This window comes from Phyllopteryx taeniolatus, chromosome 2 (genome assembly GCF_024500385.1).
Source record: "Phyllopteryx taeniolatus isolate TA_2022b chromosome 2, UOR_Ptae_1.2, whole genome shotgun sequence".
Taxonomy (NCBI): domain Eukaryota; kingdom Metazoa; phylum Chordata; class Actinopteri; order Syngnathiformes; family Syngnathidae; genus Phyllopteryx; species Phyllopteryx taeniolatus.
In genome coordinates, this window is record NC_084503.1 from 244,990 (window position 1) to 270,139 (window position 25,150).

Below are 25,150 nucleotides of genomic sequence, written 5' to 3' on the forward strand. Positions count from 1 at the left end.
GCAAAAAGAAACAAAAACAGGATTGTCAGTGGTGCACATCGTCATGAGGGGAGGGGACACGTTCTCGGATGTTAGCAACCATGGGCGGGCCGTGCAATTACCTGAGCCTTCAGTGGGGATTTACCAGACGTAATCCACCTCTTCATACCGCCGCAATTATAGAAAGCATCAGTATCATACAAAATTGCAATAGAACGGCACACAAACGTGCAACGTACGTCATCTGGAGCGCTTCGCAATGAATACTAAAGTAGTAATGTACTGTAATTGTAACAATTTTCAGATGTTGATTATTCAATGTTTGAACAAGATTTACTCTGACCAACCAATTAAAAGGAGAGAAACAATGCTGACGTCATTGAGGGCCAAGGCTTTGCCAACACATTTGAAATGGATTTGTCCCATTGCTAAGAAAGTTCAGCACTACGGATTCTGAAGTTACCGTGGCAACTCATATCTCCTGAAATGTCCAAATTCAAAAGTCCAGCGTCCACTGACATGTTCATAAATCCATTTCACTTCATGGTACAAATATTCGAATTTCGGTTGTGAATGTTGCTCAAAGCTTCCGATGGCGTTCAGGCCAGCAGAGAAGGCCTCGCTGGCCGTTATGACGTCACATTGGATGGAAACGAACTTATGGGTCCATGTACGTCAAAGACAGGAAATCAATACAGGGACAGTGTTGCGCGCATGGGTATGGCGTCATCACTGTGCGTCGTCGGTCGCGACCCTTGAGCTGTGTCCAGTACTTGAATCCGAGGTGCCATGTCGACATAGAATGGAAGTGGCTCATTTACACCAAACTATACGTTTATTAAACAAGAGTTAGAAGGAAGTGAACAAACCTGCTGTGTGTGAGTCATCGTGAGGCTCGTTGAAAACATCGTCCGGTCGTTGCCGTTGTCGCTCGTCCTCCTCGAACTCGTCTTTCACAATTTGTGCGCACATTTGCACGCGATAAGCAGTTTGACGCACTTGACGCTCACACTCGAACAAACGCGTCGGCAAGCTGACAAGAGCTGGAGAACGTGGGGCGAGTTTATCCGGACACGACGAGTTCACGAATGGTGTTCAGCTCCGCTCAAGCAAAGCGGAGATGGGACGTAGTGAATTCAGGACGTTCGGGAATCATTCGGAAAGATTGATGTAGTGACGCGCGTCTGATGGGCCAAAACGTACACGGAAGTACATGGACAGCGAAAGCAGTACGGCAAAGCTACTAAGACAAACTAACTACGAGACGACGGAAACCGGACTCCAAATATTTGGGGGGGCTCTACCCATTTCCATAGCGATTATGAATACTTCATACACCCTTATTGCACTGCAACAAAGGACTGGGGTTGATTTGAGGAACATTCCAAGTGAAGGCACAAAGGTCGGGATACTGAAGATCATCTCCAGAGGCCAACTCAAAGTAACACAAATAAACTGCATACTCTGCATTTCAGGTCAAAGCTTAATCTGGGTTATTATTAGCATTTGGAAAAAAATGCTACAGCAAAAATAAATGGGGCACGGACAACATTAAAGTGGCTGACTATATAACTTGAACGAACAGTAATTCATCAAATAAACAATACCATTTCAAGAATATACTTAAATAATGCTATCCAAAAATGTTTAGAAATTGGAATCATTACGTCATTAATGTCTCATGTCAAAATGTGATTTGGTTCATTTAAAAAAAAAAAAAAAAAAGCAAAAATAAATGTCATTATTTCAAACATTGAACCCTTTTTATAGGTTACTCTGTTTCTTCCTCAACACTACCTACAAAATAACAAAATACTGCAAATAGCTCTGTTGACTCTTACGCTTGGGGGCCCCCTAGTGGCCGATTGCCCCGAAGGACCCACATTCCCTCATTTCGTCAGTTCATTTTCATCTTCGGTGTGGCAACTGGACCGGTCGGGTTGTCTCGGGAGACGTTTCGCCAGTCGACGCAACAAGAGGACGTAGTGAGGGGCGGCACTCCTGAGGAGCCTCCGCTCTTCCGGGTTGCATCACGTTCACATCCGTCATTGGCAAAAGTACCGAGACCGTGCTAAAGTCGAAGTACAGAAAACAAAAAGTGAGCCGGCCCAGCAAAATCATACAATAATAAATGCGAAGAACAATGAGTTGTTTGAATGCAACGCAATACAAGTACGTGCAAGGCCGAGAGCGGCGCCGTCCCACGTGTGGCGCTCCAAGCCAACAAACACTCCAACAATTCTCAAGCGTGTCTGCTCACCGCTCACTCGCTGGTTCTCCAGAAAACATTTATTTCATTCAATTCACGAGTTAGTAGTTTCGAGGCTCTTCCAAAGTCTCGTCACAGTTTATTTCAAGTCCCGCAGCTTCATTTCTTCCCGGCGCACTTGTGTTTGTTAAGCTTCTCTCGACGAGAGAATCTCTTCTCACACAAGCCGCAACCGAAAACTTTCTCACCGGTGTGCGTGGTCACGTGTCGAACCAATGTCGAACGATCACAAAAACATTTGTTGCAGATGGAACAGGCAAAAGGTCGCTCCCCGGTGTGCGTTCTCATGTGATTTGTTAAACTAATCTTTTGAGTTACTCTCAGACCGCACAGTGAGCAGACAAAAGGTTTTTCTCCGGTGTGCGTTCTCATGTGTGTTATCATATTTGACCTAAATGAGAAGTGTTGGGCGCACACAGAGCACGGAAACGGTTTCTCACCCGTGTGCGTTCTCTTGTGTTGCACCAACGCTGAATGATCACGAAAACTCTTGTTGCACAGCGAACAGGGAAAGGGTTTTTCACCCGTGTGTGTTCTTGCGTGCGTCATCAACTTGACCTTTTGAGAGAACGTTTTACTGCAACATGAGCAGGAAAACGGTTTCTCTCCCGTGTGCGTTCTCATGTGCACTCTTAAAGTGTATTTGGTCCCAAATGTCTTGTCACATTGAGGACACGTCAGGTGTGCGTTTTCAGTGGGATATTTCATACCACCTTTAGCGTGTTCATCATCATCATCATCATCATCATCAGTGTCAGACTTGGTGTCTGAGAGGCCGGTTGCTTGCGATCCTTCAAACTGGTCTCCATCTCCTGTCGTCACGCGCTGACTTGAGCTGCCGCTTGCTCCGCTTTCCACACTTTGAGCGGAATGAAGCCGAGACTTTGACACTTCGTCGTCGTCCCCTTCACTCTTCACGATGACACGAATCCCTGGGAACCCCTGAAGCCGCCCTCCCTCCCGACTCGTCCACAGGTCCTCCTCTTCGGCTTTGGCGTTGGGGGGCGTCGACTCGTCCTCCACCCTGGAGCTCCGCTTGTGCTGCTCAGGATGAAGCTCTGGAGGAAGCAATGAACCGGAAGTTTGCAGTGATTGAATTGCACATTATGAGGCGGTCCCACCGCTGCTGAGATCAAATACTAAATATCAAATAGGAAGAGGCGGACAAACACGTACCAACGTGTAACTCATCTTGTGGCTTGAAGACGGCGTCCAGTAGTTGACGTTGTCGCTCGTTCTCCTCTTTCGCCCGACAAAGTTCTTCCTCGTACTCTGCAATCGTTCTTTCAAACACTACAAATATTTCTTCGACGGCAGCACTTAGTCGCGCGTGAAACAACTCCCTCAGCATTTCTACTTTGCACATAATAATAATAATAATAATAATAATAATAATAATGGCGACGCTTCACACTCACTTCGGGCGCCGCTTGGCGACGTGTTGCTCACTTCCGCATCGCTTTGTTAGCAGTTAGCGAGCTGAGCGGAATGGAGAAGGCTTCCAACCAAATTTACGCGGAAAAGAAAAGTCCGCGTCATCAAATTCGTCTGATCATGTGTGAAATAAGGCCAGAAAAAAAAAAGGGCAAAGTCGTTGTGACTTCAAACCGTCGGCTTCCTTTCGTTTTACTTCCGCCAGACGAGACCGTTGACACGGGTGCATTACTGCCTCTCTCAGGTGAGGTGGTGTCATTACACTACATTGCTTCTGGTACAGTTGATTCACTTTGCTACTCTTTCAGAAATTTTAAATACTAATTTTACATTTTCTGATTTTCATGTGATCACGTGGAAGGTTTGCTTGTGTGTGAATGCTGCCAATACATATAAACTTGCCTTTTAATTGCGCTCGCAACGAAACACGATTCATGATGATTTAGACTAAAGAACAACCTTTATTGTGCAGCTTGACAATGTTCGAAGCATATTCACAGGTAACAACTGCAGTATGACGCGCGCGCACACACGCTGACAGCATCACACATTGTGTGCAGCAATGTTCAAAAAGGAAAAGTTTCAGTCCCGGAGCTGAAGCAAATATTTGACGAATGAAGAAGCCTAAATATCTCAAATTGCAATCTTTGCTTGCTCTGTGCTGACATCAAAAGAACTTTGTAGACGGCAAGCTCGAGCTTTTACGTCGCGATGACGTCATATCTCCTTGACCCGATGACGTGCCACAAACAGCTCGAGATAAATACGAAATATAAAGAAAGACACGGCAGAAAGGGTCGCAGTTGGACTTGCGAGGCCCTCCGTGCGGGTGACTTCGCTTTTACTTCCGCAGTTGGTCCGTTGTCGAACATTTGCTGCCCCTCTCAGGTGCGGAGGCGCCGTTACACTCAATGCCCCAAGAAGTTTCACGGCGCCAACTGGAGTCCTTTGGTTGGTGAAGACGTTTCACGTTTCATCCAAAATGTTTCGGCTCTGGCGTGGGGTGCTCGCTCATCAGGCTTCTTGTCGTCGTCGTCAGGTGTGGCTGAAATTATTACAACAATATGTGCTTATTTGCAATGCGATGGATATTTATTGGAAATGTTGGACAGAACAGGTTTTGAGAGGGAACAGCGACAGAACAGAACATAAAACCGTCTACGACAAGAGTTAGGTTAAAACTAGGACTCGGATTGTCTCGGCACCAGATGGGCCGCACGTTAGAATGATCGTGTCAACTGCTGTTTTTGGAATGCTGGTTTCCTTCATCTTTGTCCTCACAGCAACACGGACAACGCAGCGCGATTTCCCGTCTTGATGTTTTCTCAGCAGCAGAAATTCACTGGACCCGACCGACCCCGCGTCCAAGTCCAAATGCCGTCCGCTTTTCCATCGAACATATCAAAATCCCAGTGAGACACTGACTGGGCCTCTTTTCCTCTCCCTGGGCCATTATGGAATACCCCCCCCCCCCCCCCCCCAATCTAATATACAGTTCCAAGATGATGTAATAAAAGCTCTCTGTATATAAATACTGAATGTATATATTTTGTATATAATGTATGTAGTGTGCGAGTTATCTTTTTGTCATTGCATTTGACGCATGGAAGAGCACAGGTCGGACGTAGCAACAGAATAGCAATTTCAGGGGACCCGCGATCGAGACAAAATTGAGTGGCGTGTACAGGAACGGCCCCGGGCGACGGGCAGCGTGCTCTAATTATCAGCGGTCTGTCAGCGTCGTGTTGTTATTGTACCGACGCAAGGCACGGCCGTGCGTTGAACGTGTGGAGCATAAAGATCGTTTTCGACTCACATATTGCATAGTGACATGTCCCAAAAACTCGTTTTATTATTGATTTCGGATCCCGAGTACACTTACTCCAGCTTGGCGTTTTCAATTTCCGAGCTCGTTGCAAAGTCGGTTTCTTCACAGTTGACGTCAGTGGCTTCGTGTGCTGCGGCAGCGCACTTGTGTTTGTTCATCTGATACTTGTAAGAGAACTTTTGCTCGCACACATTGCAACTGAACACTTTCTCACCGGTGTGTATTCTCGTGTGTTGAACCAGCGATGAACGATCTGCGAAACTTATGGGGCAGACTGAACAGGCAAAAGGTTTCTCTCCCGTGTGTGTCCTTGTGTGTGTTCTTAAATGGGCCCGCTGGGCAAACCTTTTATGACAAACTGAGCAGGAAAAAGGTTTCTCCCCAGTGTGCGTTCTCATGTGCAGTACCAAAGTGGAACGATCTCCAAATCCCAGGTTGCACACTGAGCAGGAAAAAGGTTTTTCTCCCGTGTGTGTTCTTGAGTGTGTTGTCAACTGTCCCTTCTGAGTGAATCGTTTGCCACAGACTGAACAGGAAAAGGGTTTCTCCCCAGTATGTGTCCTTATGTGTTGAACTAATGATGAACGATCGACAAAACATAGGTCACACACTGAGCAGACAAAAGATTTCTCTCCGGTGTGTATTTTGGTGTGCGTTATCAAATTTCCCTTTATAGAGAAACGTTTACCGCACACTGAGCAGGAAAAAGGTTTCTCTCCTGTGTGCGTTCGAGTGTGAGTTACCAGATGCTCCTTCTGAGTAAATCCTTTACCGCAGACTGAGCAAGAAAAAGGTTTCTCCCCAGAGTGCGTTCGAGTGTGTCTGGTCAAGGCGCCTTTTTGAGAGAATGTTTGACCACAAACTGTGCAGGAAAAGGGTTTTTCCCCCGTGTGCTTTCTCATGTGTTGAACTAAACGCGAATGAACACTAAAACGTGTGCTGCAGAATAAACAAGCAAAAGGTTTCTCTTGAGAGTTTTTCTCATTGTCGGTGTCCGAAGAGTGCGAAGTTACGTCGTCACTCTCTGACAGCGGCGCCAAGAGGGTGTCCGCTTGTGATGCTTCCCGGCGAGCTCCGTCGCCTTCAGTCGCCGCGTGTCGACTCGAGCTGCCGCTGGGAGGTTCCGCCCCTCCGTTCTCCTCACTTTGACCCGGATGAAGCGGTGACCACTGACCTCGGGCTTCTTCATCTTCATTTTTGACAATGATGGTGATATCCTCCTCGTCCTCCTCTTTAATGCGGAGGTGCTCTGGCTCCTCTTCATCTTTAACACAGGGGTACTCTCGCTCTTCCTCCTTAACATGTGACGGCTCCAGCCCCTGCTGCTCCACTTTGAAGTTCCACTCTTGCTGCTCAGGATGAAGATACTGTTCGCTGCCATCAGCTGGACACAAGGAGAGAAACACAGATGGCTATTTTTGTGGTTCCAAATAGGACACAAATTGCAGCCCCATTCGAAACATCCATTTGTCAAACAAAGATGACTCTCTTCGTAACCGGGACGCACAGTTGGACCTGCCTTTTGCCTTCTTGTCGGCGCGCTTACGACCGACGGTAACTGTGCATCGTCTCGATTAAAGAGAGGCTACGATAACACACGGCATTTTTCTATGAAAAGACAGAAAATGAAAACATTTTCAGACATCAGTGCCACGGTGCAGTCAATGGCAAAAGGCCGCGTTTTTACTGCTCGTAATGGAGGATAGGTTCCCAAAAATCGGTCAATGGGTGAAGTTGTGAACGTCAAACACACCAAGTCAACATATCAAACCAAACCTAGGGTCGAAATGCAGCCGTACTGCCGCTACTTCAAGGAAAACAAACAACAGAAATGTCTTCTTACACTGCGGCTGCAGACTATTTGAAATGACATATTCCCTGTGATTGGAACGCAACGGCTTCTTAATCATGTTAGCAACATGACAGCAAATCAAGTCACGAATGCGGGTTTAAGTCCGTCATTGTTATCCAAAGCCCAAAGTCCCACAGCTGCCAATGTCGAGCCAAACATTTGCGCATTTGCGCAACCGCTTGTCCTCATTGTGCTGGCGAGAGGCGGGCCACACGCCCTGGACTGGTCGCTAGCCAATCGCAGAGCGAGCAATGTATTCGCCCAAAACAACATGGGGCGACCAATAACAACCCCCCGGATTTTAATCTAGTGAATTTACACATGTAAACTATGCACAGGACTTCCTCAACATGTGACCCAACCTGCGTGCGACACAGCTTGAGGCTTCTGGAAAGCAGCATCAAGTCGTTGACGTTGTCGCTCGTTCTCCTCTTTTGCTCCGCAAAGTTCCTCCTCGTACTCTTCTTTCACTTTGGCACACATTGTCACGCGAGAGTCACGCGATTGTACACGCGCACCTGACGTCTGTTTTCAGGTCTCTTTGTTAGCGGCTAGCCAGCTAAGCTAACTTCAAAGTCCACCCGACAGAAGTAAGTCACCCCCGTCAAATAAAACAAAAAGGGGTCGAATTGTGCCCATGTGTGTTGATTAGTCGGAACCCCAAAGAAGTACTTCGGATTAAACGCCTTATGCTAAACGCCGTTTTTCTTCAAAACTTTGCTTTTCTTGGCATTTACTTCCGGCAGACGAGACTCATTTATTACGTCTCGCACATCACTGCCTCCCCCAGGTGAGGAGGTGTCATTGCAGCTTCTGCTCTGTCGTTTTCCTGTCCTACTTTTAGGAAATGTCAAATTTCGGAAGTTCTGGGCTTTCTCTTCTTGGAACACGTCATCACACATCCTTCGAATGGAGAAGGTTTCATTGTCCTCCTTTCAGGACAATGAAACCATCTCCCTGGACGAGACGTTTCATTCCTTTTTGTTAGCCACCGTAACATTATGCACAGTTGGAACTTTAACACTGCACTTAAATGTAGAAAACAAACAAACCAAATGCTCCAGAAATAACCACATAACTCCAATTTATTGCATGTTAATTCGATATTTGTCCCTTATAAATGTTGGAGAACAAACATTTCTAAATGATGACATGCAAATGAAGTGTAGCAAAAAGTGGACGCCACCGCCACTGACTATTGGAACATTTCATTCAGTGATTATTTTATGCACCACTAGAGGGAGCCCTCGTCCCGGCGCCACAGTATGTGCTTTCATTTGGAATACTGAATGAAGCGTGTGTGTTTGGTTTGTCTACGAAGCCACATGCGGTCTTTAAGTTCTATTCAAACGTGAAAGACTGGACATGTTCTATTTGGTCGTTTGTTTTGTGAAAAGCGTTTATTCCACTGCAACCGACGAACTGTACTGTATGTGGAATTGGAAACACGAACACGAGTAGCATCCTTGGGTACCTGTAAAGGTGGTCTATAATCATTGTTGGTTCTTATGAGCGTGTACACTGGGAATCCAGCAGCGGCGCTCATTAGAAAATGGGCATCGACAGCGTTTAACCCAAGTGACAGTCTAAAGTGACGTTTATCTAAAGTCCTGCCTGCCGCCGTTCTTCCCCACCACACTCGTGTTTGTTCACCTGATACTTGTACGAGAATCGTTGACCACACACACTGCAATTGAACACTTTCTCCCCAGTGTGCGTTCTCACGTGCCTCGCCAGCGCTGCAGGATGACCGAAACTTTTGGTGCACACTGAGCAGGTAAAAGGTTTCTCACCCGTGTGCGTTCTCATGTGCTGGACCAATGTCGAACGAACATTAAAACTCGTATTGCAGACCGAGCAGAAAAACGCCTTTTCCCCAGTGTGTGTTCTCGTGTGGATTCTCATAGTGGCCTTCTGGGAGAAGCTTTTATTGCAGATTGAGCACGAAAAGGGTTTCTCACCCGTGTGCGTTCTCATGTGTTTCGTCAGCGTCGAGTAATCGCTAAAGCATTTGCGGCACACCGAGCAGGAAAAAGGTTTTTCTCCAGTGTGTGTTCTCGTGTGCGTTATCATCGATGTTTTCTGAGAGAATCTTTGGCCACAAACTGAGCACATGAAAGGTTTTTCTCCAGTGTGAATCATCATGTGTCTTCTCAGATTTGCATTGTTGCTAAACGTTTTGTCACAGCGCGGACATGCCAAACGTTTGTTGTCATTGTGACACGTCGCGTCACCTTTAGAGTGCTCGTCAGAATCGGGGTCAGGAGAATGTGACGTGTCGTCGCTGTCCGATAGCGGCGTTAAGAGGCTGTGGGTCTGCGATCGTCCCCGGCGGTCGCCGTCGCCGTCGCCGTCCTCTTCGTCGTCTTCGCTCTTCACAATGACGCGATTGAAGGGCAGCCGGGTGGGGTCGCGCTCTGCCTCCTCCCGACCTATGTTGTGTTGGTCTGCTTCCTCTTTAACGTCTGGGGCCGCGGGCTCCTGCCGCTCTTCTTCACGGACATCTGCAGGAAAACACGAAGCCCAAAAAAAAAAAAAAAAAAGAGTCAACTTTAGCCCAATCCAGTCACAACATTATGACGTTAATTAAAGTGTAACTAAAGAGGAAAGAAATTCTTCTTGAAAGGGGATTAAAAAACAACAACTTTATTCTCATAGCATTTAGGATTTTACCTTTTGGAAAAGAAAGTTCTTCAATATTGTAACTCCACAAAAAACGACTTCATTCCTGGTAGATTTATGGGATGATAAATCACAATCATATCTGAGCTTTTAATTGGCCCATAGAAAATGCTATATTCTGTTTTGATTTGTCTCGGTCCCTTATGTAAGTATGCATTTTTGAAAATGATACCATTGATTTATGATATTGATTACATTACATTGTATCCATTATTGCTATGTATTTATTCTCACAACTTGTGTAGGAATTTGTTAAAACATGACTCCTTTTTTTCTCAACTTTCCATCCCTATGACATTGACACAAGGTGGTGAAGTTGAATTGGCGTTGCGATTAGGAGGAAACAAATCCCAAAAGGTTCGAAAAGGAGATGAACCAACCTGCTCTGTGCTCCAAAACAGCCTCGAGTCGATGACGTCGTCGCTCTTTTCCCTCTCTTGTTCGACAAGTTTCCTCCTCGTACTCCGCTATCATACTTTCCAAGTCGTCACACGATAATCAATCGATCGATCGATCCAAACACTGAACGCTCACACTTGCGTTGTAACGCGGTAACTTCCGCGTCTCGTTGTTCGCATCTAGCGGGCTAAAAGAGCTTCCATGTGAACCGAGGCGAAGAGTCAATTATGTTTCATCTGTTACACGACCGAAATATGCAAAGATTATCAAACAAAAGACGCACTATTATTGCTCCGTCTGGCTTCCTGCTTTTCCTCGACCTATTTTCAATTTCCTTCAGACAAGACACATTCTGGTCCATTACTGCCGCCTTTTGGTGGGGTAGTGTCATTACACAATGCTAACGACAACATTCAGTCAATCAAAAGTGACCTCGTCGTGTATTTGCTTACCTGGGCAATTCACTGGGGATTTGCCTGACTTAATCCACGCCTTAATGCCACCACTATAGAAAGCATACATAACAACCTCATCACTCGATCTGATCCTCTTTTCACCTCCCGAGACATTCTTGGCCAACTCTTCTTTTAAAATAACCCCGAGTCCATTTCTCTTCCCGTCCACACCGTGGTCAAATCATTTCAACCCTAACCCCTGAACCACGTTCGAGCCTGACTGCCTTTCCACCTGCTCTCCTGGACACGCCTTTCAGCGTGTCAACCAAGTCCCGAGAGTTTCCCCGTCAGAGTCCCAACATTCAAAGTCCGCACATTCAGTTCTAGGCTCTGTGCTTTCCACCTCTTCTTCTTCTTCCTTCGACTTGGACCCACAGTAGCTGAATTTCCAACGGCGCCCCCGCAGGTTGACGGCGCCGGCGGCGGACGCGGTTAACCCGGCCCACGGCCGATCCGGTTTGGAATTCTTTGGATGAACGCTCATATTTGTTTGGCAAAGTTTGAAGCCGGATGCCCTTCCTGACGCAACCCTCCGCATTTATCCGGGCTTGGGACCGGCCTACGGTTTGCGCCGGCTTGTGCCCCCCGTAGGGCTGCCCTAACCCTAACACTCCAATTGTTTGCTAATATTGTTTGTTACATCTGCCAGCACGAATGATTCTGAAGATTACGTTGACGTGGCAACACACAGACGTTGAAATATGATTGGACGAAAAAAATCTATCACCCACATACATGTACTGAAAGCAATGCAGCCAAAACAAACAAAACTATGAAATGAAGAGAATACCTTCCTGTAACTTCATGAAACAAATGCTACAATTTACTTGTGTGTATATATATATATTAGTTTTTTTATGTGGGTCAGAACTTCCGCTTGCGATGAGGGCAGCAGCGAAGGCCTTGCTGACTGACAATCCAACGACGGATCATATCGAATGACACCGTGAGATATTTCCGCTCACAATCGGTGGAATCTGAGCAGCGCATAATCTGCACTCGGTATTAAAAAGGATGCCGATGACTTTTGTTCGAGCATTTAGGAGCACCTAAAAGGTACTTTTATGTAGATGATCAATATTTCCAATCTTTATAGTGAAACCTCGAAAGCAGAATGTCCCTTTGATCACATCTGGATTGCTTTGTTTCAAATCCATCGCGGTGACGTATGAACTTGAAGTCCAAATAGTTGTGAACATTCGGCTTGGTGAGAGCGTCTTTATTTTGGGGCCCTTGAGACCCATTTTGGGATCACGCATACACGTTTCCAGCTCACCGCAACCGCTTCAATGTTCAATGTCAGCTTGTCAGAATGTCCAATTTTCCTGCACTCGATGTATCGCTGCTCTTCTCACCGGCGCACTTGTGCTTCTTCACCTTATACTTATCATTGAATCTTTTATCGCACACGCTGCAGCGAAACGGTTTGTCGCCAGCGTGCGATCTTACGTGTCTTTGCAAAGCGCCGCTTTGAGAGAAACTTTGAGCGCAAATTGAGCAGATGAACGGTTTCTCTCCCGTGTGCGTTCTCACGTGTTGAACCAATGTCTTCTGAACGGTAAAACGTCTGCCGCAGATCGAGCAGGAAAACGGTTTCTCCCCGGTGTGCGTTCTCATGTGCCTCGCCAATCCTGCGGGGTGACCAAAACATTTGGCGCACACCGAGCAGGTAAACGGTTTCTCACCCGTGTGCGTTCTCATGTGGTGAACCAACGTTGAACGAACGTTGAAACTTGCGCGGCAGATGGAGCAGAAAAAGGCTTTTTCTCCAGTGTGTGTTCTTGCGTGTGTTTTCATGGCCACCTTCTGGGAGAAGGTTTTACCGCAGATTGAGCACGAAAAGGGCTTTTCGCCGGTGTGCGTTCTCACGTGTTTCGTCAGCGTCGAGTAATCACTAAAACATTTGCGGCACACCGAGCAGCAAAAAGGTTTTTCTCCAGTGTGCTTTCTTGTGTGCGTTATCATGGATCCCTTCTGAAAGAATCTTTTCCCACAAACTGAACACATGAAAGCTTTTTCTCCCGTGTGAATGACCACGTGTCTTCTGAGATTCCTCTTGTTGGTAAAAGTCTTGCCACACCGAGCGCATGTCAAGTGCGCGTCGCCAGCGCGACGTGTCGTATCACCTCGGGAGGGTTCGGCATCGTTACCGTCGGGAGGGTGTGACGTTATGCTGTTACGATCCACTAAGAGGCCTTCTGCTTGGGATCCTCCACAGTGGTTTCCACCACCTTCTTCAACGTCCTCATCTTCACTCTTCACACGGACGACAGTGAATGGAAAATCGGTGATGTGCTCCTCCTCTCCCTCCCGACCGATGCTGCGTTCCTCCTCTTCCTCTTTAATGTCCGGAGACTTCGGCTCCTCGGACTCTGCGTGCCGCTCCTCAGGATGAAGATCTTCGTCTCTGACATCTGCGGGACACCAGAAGACAAACACGCGGGGTTGGAAAAAGTCCGACGACGCTCATGCCGAGTGATATTACATCGGTGGAAGCAGCAACTAGGGATAATATCTTGCAGGAGGACGCATCTGAAATGCGCTAGGATGCCACCGGTGCCTCGCCTCAACAGGAATTTCGTACGTGACAGGCGGGGATGCAACAAGACCGCACGGATACTTCCAGCTAATTAATACGTAGCACTCGCCGTGGAAAATAAGACTGAGTAAAGAAAGACAAGGAGGCAACGGGGTGGAGAAGTCTCACTTCACTTGTCTTAAGGGGACGTCGACTTCGCTACATGTTCATGTACATGCACAATACTGCGACTGCTACTGCCACTTCCGTATTGAGACACCATTGGATTTGTTGAACAGATCCAATTTTAAAAATGTATATCTTTTGAAACTGCTAATAGTAATCCTGCACACCTTCTTTGCTTTGCTTTGCTTTGCTTTGCTTTGTGTCGTTCTTGTTGTGGACACTGCCGAAACGGACTTTCCCGTGTGGGATCCGCAATTCTATAACTGCGCAATTGGATAATCAAATGTAGGGTTGCGGAGCCCCATGGTCCATCCCATCATTCACCCTCCAACTGTTGCATCTGTGTTAAAGTTCTTCGATTCATCCGTGTATCTATTTCTCTACCTATCGATTTCATTCATCTCCGATACCTTTTTGACGCATTTCAAGGTGAGTAAGAAGTGCACCAACCTGCTCTGTGTGCGTCATCGCGAGGCTTGAAACCAGCGTCCGGAATTGGAGTTGGACCTTGTCGCTCGTTCTCCTCGTTTGTTCCACAAACGTCCTCCTCGTGCTCTGCAATCATTCTTGCGCACGTTCGGTTTCCACTCACGCTTGCTAAGCTCTTTTTAGCTTTAGCTTTAGCATTAGCGGACTCACAGAAGACAGCAAATTAGGGTTCCACGACAGAAATATATATACGGGATTTAAGAGTTCACGACAGAGAATCAGAGCAATGTACTGATTTCGTGACATTATTTCCCGTGAGCCTTTTGTTTTTTCATTTCCGGTAGACGGAACCGAGCCAACCGAGTTTGTGCATTTCTCGTGCATCACTGCCTCCTTTGATGTGTGCGCGTCATTACACGCCAAATCTCCTGAGGACGTCCTGGCTTCTCTCCTCCTTTGGCAAACTGTAATCTCACATCCTAGTTGAACGGATTATGTTTCATTGCGCCCGTTGCGGTTCGTCATTGCTTCATTTCCCCCCTTGGAACTTCAAGGGTGTAATGACACCTCCACGCCTGAGGGAGGCAGTAAAGCATCAATATGACGCAATCGTCGTTGGTCGTGTGCCGGAAGTAAAACGAGAAAAAGAAAAGCAAACACTTGAGCGAGACGGCCTGCATCAGATCAGATCCACTTTTTGCGTTTATTACGACACCATTTGCTCCGTCTTCAGTTAATATTTGGTTTATATGACATAGTAAGCATCATTCGTTATTAATGTTCGGATCAACTCGTCTCGGTGAACGTTGAAGCCTCCCGAAGTAGCTTAGCTCGCTAGCTGCCAAGCGAGCGACGAGCGTGAGAGTGCGAAGCGTTGCGATTCTCGCGTGAAAATGTGTAAAGTGGAAATGCTGAGAGCGCTGCTGAATCAGCGGCTGAGTGCGGCCGTCGAAGAAATATTTGCGGTTTTTGCGAGAACCATCACGGAGTACGAGGAGGAACTTTGTCGGACCAAAGAGGAGAACGAGCGACAACGTCAACTGCTGGACGCTGTTTTCAAAAAGCCTCGACACGTACCAGGTTTCTTCATTTCGTCCTCTCGCATGTTTAGACACGTGTCGTGGGAGAAGGATACCGTTGACCTTTGCGTGCCCCCGCCCCAAACTTAGTAAAGCACACTTTTCGGAAGTATTCCATCAAGCCGTGCTTGTGCAGTTGTCCAAATATATAATAACGCTTGCGGCAAGATGGATCCATACATCCATTTTCTACCGTTTATCCGAGGTCGGGTCGCGGGGGCAGTAGCTTTAGCAGGGACACCCATACTTCCCTCTCCCCAGCCACTTCATCCGGCTCTTCCGGGGGCATCCCGAGGCGTTCGCGAGCCGGCCGAAGGACGTGGTCTCTCCGGCGTGTCCTGGGTCGTTCCCGGGATCTCCTCCCGGTGGGACGTGCCCGGAACACCTCACCGGGGAGGCGTCCGAATCAGATGCCCCGGCCACCTCATCTGGCTCCTCTCGATGTGAAGGAGCAGCGGCCCGACTCTGAGCTCCTCCCGGATGACCGAGCTTCTCACCCGTTCTGTAAGGGAGAGCCCGGACACCCTGTGGAGGAAACTCATTTCGGGCCGCTCGTATCCGGGATCTCGTTCTTTGGGTCACGACCCGCAGCTCGTGACCATTGGTGAGGGTAGGAACGTACATCGACCGGTAAATGGAGAGCGTCGCCTTTCGGCTTAGCTCCTTCTTTGCCACAACGGGCCGATCCGCCTGTCGATCTCCCGTTCCGTTCTTCCCTCACTCGTGAACAAGACCCCGAGATACTTGAACTCCTCCACTTGGGGCAGGATCTCATCCCCGACCCGGAGAGGGCACGCCGCCCTTTTCCGACCGAGGACCACGGTCTCAGATTCGGAGGTGCCGATTCTCATCCCAGCCGCTTCACACTCGGCCGCGAACCGCTCCGGTGAGAGTTGGAGGTCAGGGCTCGATGAAGCCGACAGGACCACATCATCTGCAGAAAGCAGAGATGCAATACTGAGGCCACCGAACCGGACCTGCGCCTAGAAATTCTGTCCATCAAAGTTACGAACAGAATCGGTGACAAAGGGCAGCCTTGGCGGAGTCCAACCCTCACCGGGAAGGAGTCCGACTTACCGCCGGATACGCGGACCAAACTCTGACTCCGGTCGTACGGGGACCCAACAGCCCGCATTATTTTTTGTTGTCATTCCAAATTGAAGTTTACCGTGAAACTGACACACGAGGCAAAAGAGAATTCAACACGATATGTTTCAACTTTCCAAAGTCAGCTACATTTAAGCAGAAAAATCATTTCAAACGCTGGACATTCGAATAGAATTTTGCACCGATCTTCCGGTAATTCTAAACACACACAGAGCAGCAACACGTACAAACAGAGCATACAACAGTACTCGCATCTTCTCTGCTATGTGGAAAAGTAGCGGGGGACCTTCTCCGCCTCGTCTTCGTGTTTTGAAGGATGCTGCATCTCTTCCGGTCGACCTCAGCGCCGCCCGGCACGTCGCAACGCAACGCCCTGGGCGGCACTGAAGCCGCGCAATTTCCAAATTCGGGCTCGCTCGTGTGCTGTCAAATGCCATTCAAAAACCAGTCGCTTCAAAAGCCGCGATCTCGCGGCGGCACAAACGATGAGCCGTATCGTAGCGTTCCGCAGTAACGTGACGTGTTCGTCTTCTTTTGTCCTTCAGACGTCTGCGAAGAAGAGCTTCGCCCCGAGCGGCAGGAGTCGAGCTCCGGGCCGGAGCGGGAGGGGCCGCGGCCCCCCTGCATTAAAGTGGAAGAGGAGGGAGGCCACCTTCAAGGGCCGGACTTCTCGGTCTATCGCGTCATTGTAAAAAGTGAGGACGACGAGGACAAAGGTCAGCGAGAGGCGGAGCCGGCGAGCGGCAGCTCGGGTCGTCGCGCGGCGACACGAGGCGGACGATCGAAAGCGAACAGCCGCTTGGCTCCGCTTTCGGATAGCGGCGACACGATGTCCGACACCGACGACGAGCGCTCGAAAGGGGACGCGGCGGGTCACGCCGACGACAAACACGTCAAATGCGCTCAGTGTGACAAAACGTTCGGAAACAAGAGGAATCTGAAACGACACATGAGATGTCACACGGGAGAGAAACCTTTCCTGTGCTCGGATTGCGGCAAAAGATTCTCCCGCAAGGATTATTTAATCACGCACACGAGAAAACACACGGGGGAAAAACCTTTCTCCTGCTCGGTCTGCAACTCGAGTTTTACTTTTCAGTCCGCCTTGTTTCAACACATGGAAACTCACTTCGGGGAGAAGCCGCAATGTCCCCAATGCGACAAAACCTTCGGCAACAAGAGAAATCTGATAAGGCACATGAGGCGCCACACGGGGGAAAAGCCCTGCGTCTGCTCCTTCTGCGGCGAAAGATTCTCCCTGAAGAGAAGTTTGATAAGACACATCAGAACGCACATCGGAGAAAAAACCTTCTCCTGCTCCGTCTGCAACACGACTTTCTGCTATCAGTCGGGTTTGAGTAAGCACATGAAGAAACACGCCGGCGACGACGCGCAACTCAAGCGCGTGTGATTTGCGCCCGGCGCCGTCTTTCAAGTCCTTCGTAGCCGCGCACTAGTACGCTCTTTTCCTCACGCTAGTAAAACGACTCAGTGTCTCGCTAGTCATGTTTTGCCCCGCCAGCCGGTGACTTTTTTCGCACACGAGTCGGAGACGTTCTGGCAAACCCGTCGCACAACTACGTCTCCCTAACCGCGCGCCGGTTGACGACTCGTCAAGCGTCAAACTCCGGGTGAACTGGTGAAATTTGATCATGTCGCTCGTACGACAACTCGTGCACAGTTTGGCCTCATGGAGTTGCCCTACTCGTGTCAATAAATGCCATCCAGAAGTGGAGCAATGTAGTGTTACCACTAAGGTGCGTTCTACTAGTGCGCTGACTAAGAGCGTACTAGTAGATATCGATAAATGTTGACTTGGCTTCCATATACGGGAGAGTGTGCGCACATGTACGCAAACACCGACGCGTGTGAATATATCAGCCAGAGGATGGCGTATTTATATCGGACGTGGGGTTCTGTCGCGATGCGCTAAACCCGGCCGAGCTTTCTTTTCTCGATACGTGCTCGATGTGTGTACCTTCGCGCGCTCGCTCGTCACGATAGCAGGGTTTTCATCCGCTCGTTTACAGTGGCACAATAATGGTGCAAACATGCGCTCGGAAGTGACCTCTTGTGGGCAATCGGCGGATAACGCAACACGTTTCCGGGAAGACAAGTGAAACATGGAAAAAGCTGCAACCCCAAATTGGACTTCAGAAGAATGACGCTCGTTACCGGCCAGTGCCACCATGCGCTGCGCTGGGGGGGGGGGCTCTTCAGGTCTCGGGACTTCGAGTATTTCTTTTTCTTCTTGATTGTTCAACATCTTGCTGTCTTCTGAAGCAGAATGAACTACGCCGGGAGCGACACGAGGAACGGCATTAACGGCGATGGCAACAGATGCGGACGGGCGCACTTTTCCCATCCGTGGCCTTACCGAAGTAAACGTCGTCGTCGTCGTTGTCGTTTGGGTCAAATAAGAATCATCTGCGGTAAATGTGTTGCGTCTTGTGTCACTTTGAAAAACACCCCATTCTGGTTTGACAAAATGTTCTGTCTCATCTGAAAAAACAACAACACACAAGTAAGCGCTGTTTACTTATAAGGCTACGAGAACACTTGTTGTTCTCGGTAAGAGCGCAATGTAAGTTCATCAGAGATGGAAATGTTCTCGTCACTATTTTGTGTGCAGATCAAAATGCTTATTGTATAGAATTAACTGTACCAACAAAAAACAACAAGTTAAATTGTGTGCTTGTACATGTAGAACACATTTTATAACTATTATAGATGGATATGAATAGAATAATCATATTTTTCTTCACCGACAAAAAGAAAAGTGAACATCTCATCATCTTGATGCCAATTAAACGTGACCATGTGTACCGCTACATCCATTATTGAGTTCAGATTTGCCAGTTTTGGAGAAATAAAAGGCAAAAGTGGAGAGCGAGAGAAGTTGGAATGTTGGGAGAATAAAGTCCTTTTAAAGTCTAAGCGAGACGCATTTGGTTCTGGATACAAAGTTGGAACCTTATGAGAGTCAAATGGATCTTTTTCCAAGATGAAGTGGAATAAATTCATCTTTCAAAAATACAGCTTTATTTTCATGACAGGACGCCTTTTATTCTGGAAAACATGTCTTTAAACAGGACTATATTCTAAGAAAAAAAACAAAACAACTTTTTGTACTAAAACGAATTCTTTATTCCCGGAGGGATGTCAGATGTATGATGCTGTGTCGCAATCGTATCTGAGCTTTAAATCTTTGAATTGGGCCCAAACGAAGAAATGAGGGACAAATTGGTTTGTTGGGTTTTCTTGGGACACTTGCCCCGCCTTGCCCCGCCCCGCCCGATACATAGGTGCGCGCTTTCCATGGAATCATTGATTGCAAAGGCTCCATTTGCGAGACTGCAATTTGAGAAGCACTGCTCTCGAGTCTTCCACTGATCGGAGGTCTACGAAGTGACACGAGATACCTTCTGCGCTGAATCCATCAGATTGAAGTGGGAACATTCAGACAAGCGGTGACCATCCATACGCACTACCGCGTTTTTCTCTTGTGCGCACCTTGAAATATCCTTTTTGAGAGAGCAATTGAGCAGCTTTTCAGATTTCTTCCACCGCAGACCGAGCACGAGAAAGCTTTCTCCCCGGTGTGACTCGCTAACGCTGCCGCAAATCTTTCTTCCTTAGCCGTCGATTCAGCAACGCTCTCAGCACTTCGACTTGACACACGATCATCACAAAGCTTTGCGCTCGGCTCGCACGCCATCTCCGCTTGAGGCATCATATGGCTCATGCTCGCTGTTCACAAACATAAGTGGAAAGGTGAGCTTGGAAGGATTCGTTATGTTTCAGCAATCAAATAAACGTGGGTGGACGCAAAATATATTGACGCCATCTTGCCTTTGGCCAGCAAAGACTAGCTACGGCGAAACCACTCGGACAAACTAGATCACCTTTCCATTACCGTGGACCCCTTACACCTAGTTAACCGGCATAAGTATTTGCAGTGAATATTAAAATGACACACACGCACACTCACCTGGCTTGAATTAGAAATCAGGAGAATAGGGTTACAAATTCAACAGGGAAGGACAAAATGGACTGAAGGACTGGAAAAATGCTCAAGGTCCATGATGAGGATAGTCCGGAGTAGCATGTTAACATGGCGACCGGAAACGACACGGAGGTTCTTCAGCACAAGTGCTGACAGCGGTGGCATCTCTATGGTGCTTGAACACTTGAGCATTTACCTGGCAACTAAAGCTTGCCGTTTCTCTTTTGAGTCTGTTCAGAGATTCCCTTCCTACTCTCTCTGTGGAGAACAGAGTGTATCCCGGCTGACCAGGAAACGTCGCACACCGGGCGCAGGTGATCTACGCAGAGGTGAAATTGTCGACTTAAAACACATTCACTGCCATTGACGGCTTGAGAAGTCAAATATCCATGGCTGGCGGGGAATTGAACGGAGGTGCTCTGTTCATGTGCATCGTTGCTATGAAATGAAAACATGTAGCTGTACAATCAATTGCTTTTGCATCTGATTATGAAGCCATATAGTGTATATCGGAAGGCGGCACGGTGCTCTTCCCGCCGCTGTTCTGGCACCTTTCCCAGCTGACTTTGGGCGACCCCGAACTGGCCGCATCTACATTTCGATTACGACTACCCAGAACTCCAGTGTGACATATCCACAATTGGATTCTAACTTGTCATCATTCCAGTTCAATATATCCACGTCCCTTTTGGGATATCCAAAACTAGGTTTTGACTAGGCAAAATCCAAATGTCGATATTTGTGACTGGAATTGGGACTAGTCGAAATCTCAAACTGGAGTTACGGATAGTCCTAATCTAATTGTAGATATCTGTCCCAGAAGCCACGATAGCCGTGATAGCCCTGTTTTCAAGTCTGCAGCCCATTGCTGTCATCTTTGTCCCATTCCCGTATGCATACACTTAACTGAATATGACTGAGCTACGTCCTTCTCCCATGCTGCTGAGGCAGAGATTAGTTCCGCAAAGGTATGTGGTGAATTCCTAGAGCGTGAGAGACCCAACTCTCATCTGAGGGAAGGACAGCCTTGAAGGCTGAGCGAGCGTCTCTCTGCATTCGGCAAGTAAGGACATCACATTTGCAATAAAATATTGAGTTTCTTCACAATTTGTTACAGCTTCAGTTATCGCTCTTCTTCTTACCGGCACAGTTGCGTTTCCTAACCTGAAACTTATCATAGAAGCTTTTATCACACACACCACAACTGAATGGCTTCTCCCCGGCGTGCATTCTCGTGTGTCTCGTCAAAGAGCGTCTTTGACCGAATGTTTGACCGCACGCTAAGCAGGAAAAGGGTTTCTCGCCAGGGTGCGTTCCCATGTGATGAACCAATCGAGTAAGAGCGCTGAAACGTACGTTGCACGCGGAACAAACGAAAGGTTTCTCTTCAACGTGTGTTCCTAAGTGTCTTGTCGAAGTGCGTTTTTGAGAGAATCTTTCACTGCAAACAGAGCAGGAAAAGGGTTTCTCCCCAGTGTGCGTTCTCATGTGTTTCACCAATCCGGAACGAACGCCGAAACTCGCGTGGCAGACCGAGCAAGCAAAAGGCTTCTCTCCTGTGTGTGTTCTCGTGTGCGTCATTAAACTTCCCTTGATAGAGAACCTTTTAGCACAAACTGAGCACGCAAACGGTTTCTCCCCAGTATGTGTTCTTGAATGTGTTACTAAATTTGAACAAGTACTAAAACTGAGGTTGCAGACTGAGCAGACAAAAGGTTTCTCTCCAGTGTGCGTTCTCGTGTGTGTTATTAAACTTCCCTTGACGGCAAAGCTTTTGCCACAAACCAGGCAGGGAAACGGTTTCTCTCCAGTATGGATTCTTTTGTGCGCTGTTAAGTTTGAGGAATTACTGAAACTTAAGTTACAGACCGAGCAGGCAAAAGGCTTCTCTCCAACGTGAGTTCTCGTGTGCTTGATCAAACTTCCTTTGATCGAGAATCGTTTACTGCAAACGGAACAGGCAAAAGGTTTCTCTCCGGTGTGCGTTCTCATGTGTATGTTCAAATGTCCCTTATGACAAAACCTTTTACCGCAATCTGAGCAACTAAATGCTTTCTCTCCTCTGTGGATTATCATGTGTCTTTTCAGAGAACACTTGCTAACAAAGATTTTGTCACATTGAGAGCATTGACAGTGTTGCTCAGTGTGACGTGTCTTATCACCTTGAGAGTGTTCATCGTCATCATCAGCGGCAGGGGCGTGTGACGTTGTGTCGTCACTATTTGATAGTGGAGCTCGTAGGCTGTCTGTTTGTGATCCTCCACTGTGGTCTCCATCACCTTCCATCTGCACAATGATGCAGTGGAAGGGCAACGTGCTGAGATCAGCGTCCCCCTCTTCCTCTTTGACGTGTCGGGGCTCTGGCTCCTCCTGCCCCACCCTGAAGTTCCCCTCCCGCTGCTCAGGATGAAGATCTTCACTCAAGTCTACAGGACATCGGAAGACAAACACACTTGCTCGGAAAAGACAAGCCTGGATAAGTCGAGTCGTCGTTGTGACTTAGAAGTTCATGGATTCATTTTTCGGATGACAAACAATTGCTGTGTTAGTCGTTGTACCGCAAGCAAAATAAACAAACAAACCCAAAACCTGGAGTCTCGGGGGTCCACATAACCACAAGGAGATGCCATGAGATTTTCTCATTTCCATGTTCTCATGAAAAACGGCAACTTGCCTATTTGAGCTTAGGTATTCGCAAATGTACGCATTTGCTCGTTTCCTTTTAACTTCGATTTCCGGTAACGTAGCAACAAAAAAAGTCAGAAAATGATATTTTTGTTTTTGTGGTAAAAGAAGGTTTCCAGTGTGTATGATATAACCTTTGACAAAGTATACTTACTGTAATACCCGTGAGTTGGTTGTGTGCTTTTAAGCGGCCTGGCAAAGTGAGTTACACCATAAAGTATGTGTCGACTGCAAAAGGCCCGAAAAAATATTCTGCGGGATATGAACGATAAACTGCAATTTAGCTGGGGAATACTGTACTTTACACCATAATATAACACAAACGATGAGCCCACAACAGTTCTCAACAATATAACTTTAAAGTTGAAACTTATCTTCGAACATTAGCCTAATAAATTAAATAGATGACAGATTATTTGCTTCTGGAAAAAAAAAAAAAAAGGCACCAAAAGTGTGTATGTATATACAGTGGGAGGAAAATGTATGTGATGCATTTTTCCACCGATATTTTTGCATCTTATTTCCAATACAAATGTGAAAACATCTTTTTTTATCTTATTTTGCTGATTCCGATGAAGATCAGACCACAAGTTGGGACCAATTTAAGAAATTCTCAAGGCTTCACATACATTTTCCTCAAACTGAACACAGTTTGTAACTTCTTCCGATAACAAGCCAGGATAAACTTCCTCCATCACTTCGACATACTTCCTTGACACCAATGTACAAGTTTGTACAAGTTCTTCACTTGTTTTCGAAAGTGCACAACAAACAAAGCGAGGAGCCAATTGGTAACCAGTGAACCGAATATGCGGGAAGTACTATAATATTAAATGTAAATCAAGGCATTCGTGTAAATGCATATCGGTGACTGCTATCGATCTCACACAAAAACGTGTACGACGATACACTACGACGGCATCAGTGACGTCAGACAGTAAATCAACAGGAATCCGAACAAGTGTGAGTAAGGCGTGAACAAGCCTGCTGTGTGCAGCCCACCTCCGGGCGTCTTGAAAACACTTTGTGGCTCGTTTTCCTCTTTGGTTTTCTTTGCTTCTTCCACACTCTTTGAGCACATTTCCCCCACGATCATCGCAGCACTTTACACTCGCAAGTGATCACCGCCGAGCGATGTGTTGATAACGTGATGACTGCTTGGTCTCTTTGTTCGCAGCAGGCAAGCTAAGCTAAGCTAAGCTAAGCTAAGCTAAACGCGGCTAAGCTAGCCGGACAAGCTCCAACGTGTTTAACCGGCAAAAGAAGAATTCATGAATAATGTTTTACTCCTGTAAAGCACGGTAGCGTTCAGACGTACTTTGTCGAGGCTTCCGATATTTCAGTACTAATTAAAGAGGGTTATTCTTATTCTTATTCTTTTTGACCTGCGCTGGGAAGCGAACATGGAAGCAGAGCTGCGGCAGTAATTGTACGGCAACACAGTTTGGACAAACTTGGTCTCAATCGAAGTCGCAATTTGCTTGTCAACTTTCATTCGGATGCTGGGGAAAAGTGTCATCGTGCAACCTTTAAGCCACCTTAAGCATAAGTTGCTTCTGAGGGAGTCCGGGCCGAGCGTTCAAATGGATATATTACCCACAATCCTTTACGACAGGAACACTTAAAGCCACAGGCCACCAAAGAAGTCGACCGACGACGAAGACGCGCCGCAATTTCACAAAGTTGCTTTGAACAATAGCAATTGTGAATGTAAAAAAAAAATACAATGAAACAACAGCTGTAAACACACATGATAAAATACAGGGACGTGTTCGGGCTGAAACTGAGAAAAAGGACAACGAAGCAAACTACACTACATTCCAAGTTATTATGCAAATGACATATTTCTCATTTTCCTAAATAGTTGATACAAATGACAGCCATCATCATTTTCAAGTCATCAACCGTCAGAATATAATTCAAATACCTTTTGAACAAATTGTATATATTTTTTTAAGTGCACTGGATGTTCTCTTCGTAATTATTTTTCTGTACTTTACTTTTAAATATCTTTTTTTGCTCTGTTTTTAAATGCTTGTAATCATGAAAAGCACATCGAGTTACCTTGTCTATGAAACGTGATATGATTGACGTTGAGTGTCACGTGACTACATCCGGGAACTGCTCGCCACCGGCGCTATGCTGCGTCAAGTCTTCACGTTGCAACCACAAATACGGTTTATCGGTGACAAAGATCTTTGAGAAGTGATCGAAAGGGGATAAGATCTTCAGAAAAGCGGTA

At 47.1% G+C, this 25,150-nt stretch overlaps 4 protein-coding genes across 10 annotated transcripts in view; 1 reads left to right on the forward strand and 3 right to left on the reverse strand.

Moving 5' to 3' along the window:
- LOC133466421 (gastrula zinc finger protein XlCGF57.1-like) overlaps positions 1-3,872 on the reverse strand; it is a 5,528-nt gene extending 1,656 nt beyond the window's left edge. The window contains exons 1-2 of one of the 2 annotated variants that reach the window (XR_009784936.1): positions 849-2,017; positions 102-751 (exon numbers count right to left, since the gene is read on the reverse strand). Coding sequence is in view for 1 of the 2 variants with exons in the window: in XM_061750121.1 (XP_061606105.1) it covers positions 2,689-3,306; positions 3,425-3,614 (808 nt within the window). In the remaining variant the exon portion in view is untranslated. Of the gene's footprint in view, positions 1-101; positions 752-848; positions 2,018-2,688; positions 3,307-3,424 lie in introns of those variants that run through there. The other variant, XM_061750121.1, reaches the window with a different exon arrangement.
- A 258-nt stretch (positions 3,873-4,130) lies between these two features.
- On the reverse strand, positions 4,131-14,643 carry LOC133466435 (zinc finger protein OZF-like). Of its 5 annotated transcripts, XM_061750145.1 has the most exons (5): positions 14,053-14,193; positions 10,425-13,312; positions 9,597-9,866; positions 5,565-6,894; positions 4,594-4,727 (listed from the first exon to the last, which is right to left on the reverse strand). In XM_061750145.1, exons 2-5 carry the CDS (start codon positions 10,516-10,518, stop codon positions 4,718-4,720), a joined length of 1,704 nt encoding a protein of 567 aa, XP_061606129.1. In that variant the 5' UTR covers positions 10,519-13,312; positions 14,053-14,193; the 3' UTR covers positions 4,594-4,717. The 5 variants fall into 5 exon arrangements, with proteins under 5 accessions (XP_061606155.1, XP_061606129.1, XP_061606121.1 ...); XM_061750171.1 differs by lacking the exon at positions 10,425-13,312 and having other exon boundaries at positions 4,131-4,727; positions 6,685-6,894; positions 14,053-14,643; XM_061750137.1 differs by lacking the exon at positions 10,425-13,312 and having other exon boundaries at positions 14,053-14,643.
- A 23-nt stretch (positions 14,644-14,666) lies between these two features.
- LOC133466495 (zinc finger and SCAN domain-containing protein 2-like) lies at positions 14,667-19,306 on the forward strand. Its single transcript, XM_061750277.1, has 2 exons — positions 14,667-15,111; positions 16,763-19,306. The coding sequence occupies exons 1-2, from the start codon at positions 14,925-14,927 to the stop codon at positions 17,626-17,628; spliced, it is 1,053 nt and encodes a 350-aa protein (XP_061606261.1). The 5' UTR covers positions 14,667-14,924; the 3' UTR covers positions 17,629-19,306.
- Positions 19,307-19,327: 21 nt separating this feature from the next.
- Positions 19,328-24,877, reverse strand: LOC133466480 (gastrula zinc finger protein XlCGF57.1-like). 2 transcript variants are annotated; one of them, XM_061750250.1, is made up of 3 exons: positions 23,911-24,877; positions 22,386-22,649; positions 19,328-19,967 (listed from the first exon to the last, which is right to left on the reverse strand). In XM_061750250.1, exons 1-3 carry the CDS (start codon positions 24,002-24,004, stop codon positions 19,705-19,707), a joined length of 621 nt encoding a protein of 206 aa, XP_061606234.1. In that variant the 5' UTR covers positions 24,005-24,877; the 3' UTR covers positions 19,328-19,704. The 2 variants fall into 2 exon arrangements, with proteins under 2 accessions (XP_061606234.1, XP_061606225.1); XM_061750241.1 differs by lacking the exon at positions 19,328-19,967 and having other exon boundaries at positions 21,286-22,649.
- Between the last annotated feature and the right edge of the window lie 273 nt (positions 24,878-25,150).